Source organism: Vigna radiata, chromosome 5, assembly GCF_000741045.1.
Source record: "Vigna radiata var. radiata cultivar VC1973A chromosome 5, Vradiata_ver6, whole genome shotgun sequence".
NCBI classification, from domain to species: Eukaryota; Viridiplantae; Streptophyta; class Magnoliopsida; order Fabales; family Fabaceae; genus Vigna; species Vigna radiata.
Genome location: NC_028355.1, coordinates 34598872 through 34610053, shown reverse-complemented (window position 1 = coordinate 34610053; position 11182 = coordinate 34598872). Strand labels below are relative to the sequence as shown.

Below are 11182 nucleotides of genomic sequence, written 5' to 3'. Positions count from 1 at the left end.
CCTATTTCATTACTGATTTTTCTGTAATTGTTACAAATAGAAACATACAATTACCTTGCCTATTTTCAACGTTATTGGTGGATTTTTGTATGGAACATGTAATTGGTGGTTGAGAACAACCACAAAACTGTAAGGGAAACATGTCACAAAAAGTCAGACATAATAATATGATGTATAATGCAGATCAAACTGTTATAAATGTCCAACAAAATCTCAAAAAAACCTTACAGATTAAAACAAATAAAATATAAAAAAAAAAAAAAACAGCTTCAAAACTCAATTTGAACAAAGGTCATGCTTACTAAAATCTAATCTATGTCCATCCTTGTATACATACAACTGCTATTCACCCTGTACATAATGCTATATCACAGAAATTTGTTATCATCCATTCATAACACAATTTTAGCCTGAAAGTAAATTACTTTCTCATTATGTGTGGGTTGAAAGTTCTGCACCTCCAATTCAGTTTCAACTTCTATGTAGACATTAAAAGAAAATTAAGTGGAGTATTTAAATTAAAAAAATATTCACTGCCATCGGCACGGATCACGTCAGCTTATACAAAAATACAATCGTCCCCATTGTTCAATGGGCACAGAACGCAGACATGAGAAATCTATAATCAATGCACTCGATGTTTTACAGGCCTAATATAAACACCTTCAAGTGTCAAAAAATTGCCTTTCCTATTTATTGAATTTAATTTATCTCATTTTATTACCACTCGAAAGGTACGCAGTGGCAACAGCATTTAATATTTTCCATCAACGATGACTTCACTGCTTAGTGAGGTTCCTGATCACATACGGAAGTATGCCCCCATGGTTAAAGTAAGCAAGTTCCACCTGAAAATACAAGGGTATGTTACACAATAATCTACGGACAAGCTTTTGGAACGCCGAAATATGGTGCTCAATAATGACCACAGTTTACATTAAATTGCATCAACGGACAAACATGAATAAGGGGCATGTTTAAATTACCTCAGTGTCGAAGCGAACTGTGCAGGTGAAAGATTTTCCAGTATCGGTTGTTACGGTGACATCTTGGCCAGGCCTTATCTCGCTGATTTTACTCGGGAGATCAATAGTATAACGCTCGTGACCGGTCAATCCTAATGTGTCAGCGTCCTCACCAGATTTAAAGCAAAGAGGAATAATACCCATTCCTACCAAATTACTACGATGGATTCTCTCAAAACTTTTAGCTATCACAGCTTTGACACCCTGTCAAAAATAAGTACATGTTATCATTCTAGTCAGGAATAAGTAGTCTCGAGACATGTCATGAAAACAACCAAATGACAGGCTATATGTGACTTACCAATAGCATGGGACCCTTGGCGGCCCAATCTCTGGAACTCCCACTACCATACTCAGCTCCAGCCAGAACAATGGTGTCCTTTCCTTCGGCCTTGTATCTCTGTCGTCAAAGAAAATTCATGGGGATTAGAAGCTCAAAGAGCTAAAATCATACTGTTCATCTCATCGTCCTAGAACAAAGGTACACTAGTTCTACTATAGGTGGAAAAATATTTTACTTTTCATATTAAGGTAACCGGTGGATTTTGATCCTTTATCAAGTCTATACTTGGTTTAGAACTTTTCTGGTTTAAAATATACTTGAAGTTAAAATAACTAAAAAATAAAAATTGTCTAGTAGTCTTCATATATGTAAACTCGAGAAATAACCTTAGAGCTGTTTGCGGGTAGCAAATAGTGAGGAGGGAGAGTGAGGAGGGAGAGAAAGGAGTAGAGATGAGGAGTGGTTTTTGCCAAAAAAGTTCCTTGCCTTAGTTCCCTTTTCCTTTTCTTCAGTAAACGTTAAACTGTTTAATTTTTTAAAAAACTTTCTAGAAAATGCATTGTTGTTCTCAAAAGGGAAGGGTCCAAAATTGGAGATTTAGTTGCAATAATAAGCATTGCAGTCATTGCAACAAGTCGTGAATTAGTGATTACTTATTTTAATTATTTAATAAGCAAGACCGATAATTGATGTATATAACATGCATTATAAAAAAATTCAACAACGTTTTTCCTCATCAGCAAATGGTTGTTAGTTTAAATTTTTGAAAGTAATTTAGGAGAGAAAAGTAAATATCACACGAAATAAAAAGTCAGCCACTTGAAAAGTTCAAACGCAGCAAGAAACAGCATGTTATACTTATTTAGTACATAATTTACCTGCGCGGCATCAAACACAAAAAGCTTCTCCCCGGTGGGAATGTGAACTGTCTTGGGGCCAACCTCCCCATTCAAGAGCTTGTTAACAAGACGAATGTTTGCAAAAGTTCCCCTCGCCATCACTTCATCATTGCCACGGCGACTTCCATATGAATTGAAGTCTTTTTGTTCCACCCCTCGCTCCAGAAGGTATTTTGCAGCTGGACTGTCCTTGTTAATGTTTCCAGCAGGAGAAATGTGGTCAGTTGTTATGCTGTCACCAAAATTCAGCAGACAGTACGCATCTTTCACACCATGAGCTCCGGGTGGATCCATGGTCATGCCCTTGAAGTATGGAGGTTCATGAATGTATGTTGACTTGGGGTCCCATGAGTACAGGGTCTCGGTGGGAACTTGGAGTTGGTTCCACATAGTGTTACCTTTGGTAATAGCTTCATATGTACTTCGGAACATGTCAGGCAACACACTGGATTGAACAGCCTATGAAGTAACCAAAGTTAATCTCAGTACACAGTCAAATCTGTAAATTTTACATAAGGAGGAATTTAAACATCATTTACATCTGCAATTTCTTGAGTGGATGGCCAAATATCCCTCAAGTAAATATTCTTTCCATCCTTCCCTGTTCCTATTGGCTCCTTTTCAAAGTCAATGTCCACCTGGTAATTCAACCAAAAGGTAATTGATATGTTAACAGTGTATATACTCTAAGGGCAAGTTTAGTTTCAGAAAATGTTCAAGATTTTCTCTACTTCCACTTTTAATTACAAAAATGTCATAGTATTTCAACTTTGTTTCTTATTTATAAATGTCAACATAAAAAACAATAAAACAAGAAATTTTCACCGTTTCATATACAAATAGTTGAAAACAAAAAACACATGAAAAAACATGGTCCTTTTGTGTTCAATCGTAGAAACAAAAAATGGAAATAAAAAACACCCTCTCAACGTAATAGGTCTTATATTTCATCAACCTTTTAACGGACTAGTTAATAAAACAATGTTCTAGATGAAGCTAATACAGTGGCAGAACACGGGGACATATTAGTGGGAGACATTAGCACGCAATAACAGAAGAAAAAATTAAAACAACCTAAGCCCAAAGCAAATTGTAAGTCAAGATCACAAGTTCTAGATATAACAAACCTAAAAATTTGATAGAGAATTGAAAATAACACATAACACTGGATTTGAATTCAGTGTAAGTCTACTATACTAGAAATAGCATGAACCAGAACATGTCCATATACATAGATACATATGTGTAGATAGATGCATGTACATATATATGTATGTGTGTGTGTTCATGTGTGTGTGTTCATGTGTGTGTATGTATATGTGTGTGTATATATACATATATATATATGTGTGTATGTGTGCATGTGTGTGTATATGTGTGTGTGTATATATACATATACATATACATATATATATACATATATATATATACATATATATATACATATACATATATATATACATATATATATATACATATATATATACATATATATATATATATATATATATTGTGTGTATATGTGTGTGTGTATATATATATATATATATATATGAAGGGGATCGACCGGACAACATCAACGTCTGTGGTCAGACTCCAGACCAGCAGTTTCATATCAGTTTTTTTTTTCCAACAAAGTACTTGACAATCATAATCTAATCATTCTTAATAACAAGGTATGAAAATCAGACAATCTGAACAAAGCAATAATAAAAACCCTTTCATAAACAGAACAAAAATATGGCTTAGGGAAACATACTGTGCCAGCAAGAGCATAAGCAACAACTAGAGGTGGTGACGCAAGGTAGTTAGCTCTTGTCAAGGGATGCACACGGCCCTCAAAATTACGGTTCCCAGACAACACAGCAGCAGCCACTATGTCTGCCCATGACAATTATAAGAATTTAATCAGTTTAGTAAATGTTAAACAGAATTCGATTAGTAGTTTATCTAAAAAGTCGTAAGCACTACAACTGCAAAAATGACACAGAAATAGCTTCAAGTATAGAAACTATATTTGATATCTCACCATTTTCAGAAATAGCAGAAGCTACTGACGGGTCTAGTTCCCCAGAATTGCCAATACATGTGGTACAGCCAAATCCAACAATATTGAAACCCTGTTCGTTTAGGTACTTTTGCAGGCCACTGACCAGAAAATGTAAAACAAGTTCAAATTTTAGTATACATTTTTCACGAATTGAGCAGACTGAACAGGGAAATACATTTATAATACAAATTACAAAATTGATATTCCACTATGAAAAGTACCTCTGAAGTAGATACTTTGTAACAACTCCAGATCCAGGAGCAAGACTTGTTTTTACCCATGGCTTAACCTGGCAACCAGTGAAAGCATCTACAGTTACAATCTATAAATTGACAGCATACATTGAATACAATTTGGCACTTTTGGAAGTGGAAGGAAAACTGGACAACATCATCTAAGCACATGTTTAGAAGTACCATGATGACAGTTTCTAACATCTATTTTGGTGCCTAACCTTCAAACCAAGTTCATGGGCCTTCTTTGCCACGAGACCAGCCCCAAGCATAACACTTGGGTTTGATGTATTCGTACAGCTTGTGATTGCAGCAATCACAACACTACCATGCTTGAGCTCCGCTGGCTGCCCATGAAAATCAAATTTTGCAACTTTTCCTTGTACATCTTTTGGTATAGCAAATCCCTGAAATCAAAGAAAACATGCAAGAAGATTAAACAGCTGCATGCTTTGTGACATCTAAAGTGTCACCAAGTTAAAGTCTACAACTTGAAACTATTAGAATGGTTAATATTAGAAAAAAGATTAATGTCTTTCATTCTTATTATCATACCCTTTCCGAAATCTTGGTACAGTTGTCATAGAAAATAAGAACTATAATAAAGAAAGAACAGTATTTGGGAAATAGGACTCACTTCACCTCAGTTATTATCAAACATATTTTAGATACTAGTTTCAAGAAAGAAAACGGCAATTTCTTTCTCTTAACGTTGTCATCTCTCTTGTGCATTGGGTGGGGCTATTTATAATGCTACCACTTGATTGCCCAAATTTGCAGAAACAAAGTCATATAATCAGTAAAAAGGACTCACTTCACCTCGGATAATATCAAACATATTTTAGATTGAAGTTTCAAGAAAACGGCAATTTCTTTCTCTTAACATAATGTCATCATTTCTCTTGTGCGCTGCATGGGGCTATTTATAATGCTACCACTTGATTGCCCAAGTTTGCAGAAACAAAGTCATAAAATCAGTAAAAAGGACTCACTTCACTTCAGGTAATATCGAACTTATTTTAGATTCAAGTTTCAAGAAACAAAATACCAATTTCTTTCTCTTAATATAATGTTGTCATTTCCCTTGTGCATTGGGTGGGGCTATTTATGATGCTACCATTTGATTGTCCAAGTTTGCAGAGCCAAAGTCATATAATTCAGTAAACAATAAAGCAATTTGTGTTTGATGCAACAATCTGAACATCAATTTGTCATCATCATTTAGATATAAGTTAATTCTAAGTTACCGTGCACATAAAAAAAAGAGACATCAAACTTAACCTAGTTACTTGACCATCATTAACATTACTAACCTTAAATCCCACTTTGTTGTCTAGACAAGCATGCCAATCAGCCTTCATTTCTTTCAAAGGCACCCGATCATGAGGTCTGGAAGGAGTATTCAGTATGAATTACCACACAGATTATAAAGCAGAATTTTTTTAAACCCACCTTAAATGCAATTGCAAAAGGGAAGTGTCTTACCTCTTGGGTCCTGAGATGCATGGTTCGACTTCATCAAGGTTCAATTCAAGATAGGATGAATAAACTCTATCTGGTTGAGGCTGTATTTACAGCAAATAGGTTAACTTTCCATACCCTCACATATGTTTGTTTTGTCGAAAAGGAGTACATAGGATATTCAACTAGTATTACCTCATTATAGTCAATAAACAATTTGTTTGCCCTGAGATAGGCCTCTATCATTGCCACCTACAATGTCGAAAATGAAATTTAAGAAATCCTACGAGCATTTCACACATCATTGGAAAATAATGAGTTCATACTTACAGTCTCATCACTTCTTCCAGTTAACTTGAGGTATTGTAATGTAACGTGATCTACAGGGAAGAAGCCCATGGTTGCACCATATTCAGGAGACATATTCGCAATTGTGGCCCTATCGGCTAATGATAGCTCACCCATACCATCACCTATAGAACAAAACCATGAATACCGTTAAACAGTTGAAACAGTCCAGCATAAGCTCAACAAATGAGGAAAAGCACGTGTGGTTAATTACCATAAAATTCAACAAATTTCCCCACAACACCATGTTTCCTAAGAATTTGTGTCACAGTTAGAACCAAGTCAGTTGCTGTAACTCCATTCCGCAACTTTCCAGATAACTTGAACCCAACAACACCAGGTAACACCATGCTCATAGGCTGTCGTTATCAAAGTACACAGCATTAGGAACACCACTGTATAAATAAACTTAATTCTAAAGAACAATTTATCTGAATGAACCACATCTATAGGGAAGGACTATATTACAATCAAAACCAAGAATAAACCAAACTTTGGATGTAAATATACCTGGCCAAGCATTGCTGCCTCTGCTTCAATACCGCCAACACCCCATCCAGCAACTCCAAGCCCATCAATCATTGTTGTATGTGAATCAGTCCCAACAACACTGTCAGGATAAAGCAGGCCTTCATTGTTGAAGACAACACGTCCAAGATATTCAAGATTGACCTGCAAGGCATAAACAAGTCCCCGGAATTAACAATAAATAACCATAAGAAATATATTCCATAACACCATTACTAATGTCCAGTTAGAGCTTACCTGATGTACTATACCAGAACCAGGAGGGACAACAAGCATGTTACGGAAAGCATTAGACCCCCATTTAAGAAAAGCAAATCTCTCCTTGTTTCTCTGGAACTCAAGCTCCATATTGGCCTGCACTGCATTCTCTGACCTTGCTACATCAACTTGAACTGAATGATCAATGACAAGATCAACAGGAACCTAACAACAATTATAGCCAAGAGTCAGAAACACTTGTACTATAGCAAACATAGCATATAGGGAAAACATGGCCATGGGGGTTATCTATTAAATTTCCATAAATCATAATAACTACGTTCAACAGTTAGCTTTAAACTGTGTTTAGCAATTACACAAACTTCAAAGAAATAGTTCTGGAAGATTCACTTTCAGGAAAAATTAGTTCAATAAATCCTTCATTGCAATGGTTTTTAAATTTAGTACAAAATATACGGTTTTTGAAATAGCAAATGACCTGTCTAGGAAATTAAAATAGACTGCAATGCGTGCACAAGTTTCTTACAAATAATATAAAAAAAAATAGATAGTAGTTTCCTTACTAGTCTCACTCTCAAACCTCTATTACCACCTAAAACTTCCAAAACATTTCAGTAAACAACATTTGATCTTAAAGAAACTCCTAATCAACTTTTATGTATGTTAAGTACAAATTCATATCAATCAGTACTGAGCAGTATTAGAGAAAGTAGTTTTTAATTCAGCGCATAAACTCCCTTAAAAGTCACTTCAGTTAGACAGTCGATAATACGCAAAGTAAAAAGAAAAAAATTGTGTACCAAAAGGCCAATAATTACTAATGAAAAATTACAAATTTAAGGCACATACAGAACTCTACATAGTACATAAAAATTTGAAATTTCTCCATCAATGACAGCACAGAAAATTATAAGAATGGTGTATACCAGAGGATTGATCTTATTAGAATCACTGCCAAGCTTATTCATAGCATCACGCATGCAAGCCAGATCAACAACAGCAGGGACTCCAGTAAAATCCTGATGTGAGGAGAAAAATCAGGTTAAAGAAAGACCCAAATGTTTGTATATCACCCATCCATGACAACAACTCTTTTGCCGCACCCAGTATTGAACAAGTTACCTGCAGTAGAACGCGAGCAGGCTTGAAAGGAATCTCAACTTGTTTCACACAAGAGTTTTCCCAGTCAATAATCTTCTCAACATCTTCTTTAGTAACTTGGAAATTGTCACAATTACGGATAGCTGATTCAAGGAGAATTCTGATAGAGTATGGTAACCTATCTGTCAAGGACCCACAAAGTCGAAACCATCAGCAAAGAAGAATTAACAAAGAGACACCGCTATTTTAAAGAACTAGGATTTTATCACTAATCATTAGGATAAGATAATAGAACTACATAACCAAATTTCTAGTAAACAAAATTAAACAATTAAGCTAGCAAATTACCAATTCTTGGATCATTGAGAGACGGAAGGCTGTAGAACTTTCCAAACTCGCCACCACCAGGCTTAGGGAGACTCGTTAGATTTCCCTTGAAAGGATTATCAAGAGCTGAAATGGAACTTACATTAGATGACCGACCAGAACACAAAATAATAAACATAATAATACTATAACCAAAAAAAAAACAATAATTAGACAATGATAATATGATGAGATAACAGTATGGATTAATATTTGATGAATTAAATAACGTTCAGTTTAAATCAAACCCGGTTGGGAATACACGAGTGAATATACGATTTATTTTCTCTTAACATCGTTATTTCACAACTATATTATAACTTTATTTTATCGGCAAACAACTATATTACAATAATAATAATAATATGAATTGACGGTGGATTAAAGGTCGAGGTGATATATGATTTTTCCTCTCTTAACCTCGTTGACAATCGGACAGAAGATTCCAGAAAAGAAAAAGGCAAAGAGAAATTCAGTCAATTCAAACATCAAATTCGATCGAAATACGAAAAATCGCATCCAAAAAGAACGATTCTCAGCCAAGCGAAGCAGATCAGAAGAAACAGAGCTCCAATATTGTGGGAGATAATAGTGAAGTACCACTAGTGGCGATCTTCCGGTGGAAGCGTTCGATGAGGGGAGCGACGGCTCTGATCTGATGGCGGAGGCCGAGTGGAGAGCGCCAATCGACGCCGTGGCTCCATCGCGGAACGGCGGAGCCAAAGGAGCGAGCGGCGGCGGAGGAGCCGGGTAATCGGCGAGGAGCGGAACGAGAGAAGGCTCTATAAACAGAACTGGAAGTAGAGGAAGCAAGCACGGAGCGAGAAGCTCGTAGGAGCGAAGAGGTTGCAGAAGCCATGATCAAAGCATTCGTATGCAGAGAAGCGTGTGGAGAGCACAAACTAGGGCTTCTTCTAGCTCTAGAAGAAAATAACAGTACCCAATACTTCTCTCTATATATTAGCTTATTTTAATTTATTACTGGAGATAATACCAAGCAGAAACCGTTTTATTCAGACCCGAACCCGTTCCTCTGCGGGTGTTTCCATACTATGCAATCCTCATGTCCAATCAACTCCCTAAAATACCAACTTACCGTCCTCGTAGGTTATTTAATTTTTCTTTTACTTGTTATTACAGTTCCTTCCCCTCTAATATATACCCTGGTTCCCGGCATATTTTTCGAATTTTGGCCATGTGGCTTAATGGAGTTGTATTGTTTCATTTAACTTTATTCCACTGGCGAAAAAAGCACTACCGTTCCCTTCTCTCGTTATTAGCTTTGTATTAGCAACGAATCATTCCACGTGCTTGCTCCATCGTTGATTTTTCATTTTTGATGTCATAGTCCAATACAATGAATTATTCATTTATTCTTTTCCTTATTTTACATATCATTGGTGTCGGTGTTCACTTTTGTGTAATGATAATCACGAGCCAACTTGGTCACCGTCGCTTCACCGATGAAAGCGCAAGGATCATCGGTGGCTAAGGTTTATTGCGAGACATACGCCTGCGATGTACCCTAGTTCATTTTGGTTTATTTATTATCGCGAGTAAGAGTTTTTGTTTAAAGGTACTTTGTCTGATTGGTTTCAGAAAGTAGGAATAATAATATTCAGCCATCGAAGCGGACCGAGAATAAATATTCTATGTAGGTCCAGCACAAACGTTGACGATTCTCAACAAGCCAATATTTTGGATTTTTATTAAATAAAACACTCTTTCCAGATTTTTTTTTTAAGAAAACAAATTTAGAAATTAGTAAAGTCTTTTGTCATGAAATAATTTAAAACGTCTTATATTATTTTTAAAAGTATTTTAAGTAAATAAGCAACAGGTGACATGTATTATTAATCTTTAAATATTGTAAAGTATCACATCATTTCGTATCAGCAGAATTTGGGTACCAGTATATATAATAAACAGTAAAGCATTACATTATTAATATTGAAAAATTTTAAAAAAAATCAAGTTAACAAAATTATATTAAAAAATAAAAAAAAAATACTTGTTAATGTTAGGAATGTTTGGCAGAATAAAAAGTTCTTCTCAAAAATAAATTTGAGAAAGATATTTCTCATATATAGAGAGAGAGAAATGAGAAAAAAAAGGAAGAATAAACTAGTTTGATAAAATTAGAACACATTTGTATAATCTGAGCTAAGATATGTCAAATATTCTATTAATAGATATTAAGCAATCAAATATTGTGTTAGTTATATTATAGATATTATTTTAATTTATGTATATTTGTGCACTTGTTATTAAGGGTAGTAATTGAATAATTGATTCAGATGTTACTCATCATATGACTTGTGGTCCTCATATATTTACTAATTTTTCCTCTAATTGTTCTAAAATTGTTATTATTAATGTCAACGGGGTCTCATCTCCTATTGAAGGTATAGGTATCTTATCCCTCTCACCCTCCTTATCGATTCCTTATGTTTTATTTGTTCCTACATTAAATTGTAATCTTATCTCTTCAGCAAGTTAATCAAATCACATTCTTGTATTGTCTTGTTTTACCTAGAGCTGTCAAAATTGTTGGAACAATTTTCCAATAACTTAGGGAAACAAGATGAACAACAATGTAGACTTGATATAATCTTCTAGGTGTGAGTACACACTTTCCTAAAAGCAATATTTCGTCCCTTATAAGAGTG

The 11182-nt window shown here is 35.1% G+C and overlaps 1 protein-coding gene across 1 annotated transcript; it reads right to left on the bottom strand.

The window, feature by feature from the left end:
- Positions 1-489: 489 nt before the first annotated feature.
- On the bottom strand, positions 490-9574 carry LOC106762010 (aconitate hydratase, cytoplasmic). Its single transcript, XM_014645680.2, has 20 exons — positions 9114-9574; positions 8496-8600; positions 8169-8329; positions 7973-8065; positions 7065-7250; positions 6810-6971; positions 6514-6658; positions 6282-6424; positions 6147-6203; positions 5976-6055; positions 5804-5879; positions 4712-4897; positions 4479-4546; positions 4237-4355; positions 3967-4088; positions 2747-2845; positions 2187-2666; positions 1327-1425; positions 987-1229; positions 490-848 (listed from the first exon to the last, which is right to left on the bottom strand). Exons 1-20 carry the CDS (start codon positions 9370-9372, stop codon positions 780-782), a joined length of 2952 nt encoding a protein of 983 aa, XP_014501166.1. The 5' UTR covers positions 9373-9574; the 3' UTR covers positions 490-779.
- Positions 9575-11182: the final 1608 nt, after the last annotated feature.

Coding starts and splice junctions, on each gene's coding strand:
- LOC106762010 (XM_014645680.2), bottom strand. CDS start 9,372: ATGGCTTCTGCAACCTCTTCGCTCCTACGAGCTTCTCGCTCCGTGCTT. Junction 7,251..7,972: donor CTAATAAGATCAATCCTCTG/GTATACACCATT, acceptor AATTGTTGTTAG/GTTCCTGTTGATCTTGTCAT. Junction 4,547..4,711: donor CCCATGAACTTGGTTTGAAG/GTTAGGCACCAA, acceptor ACTGGTTGCCAG/GTTAAGCCATGGGTAAAAAC.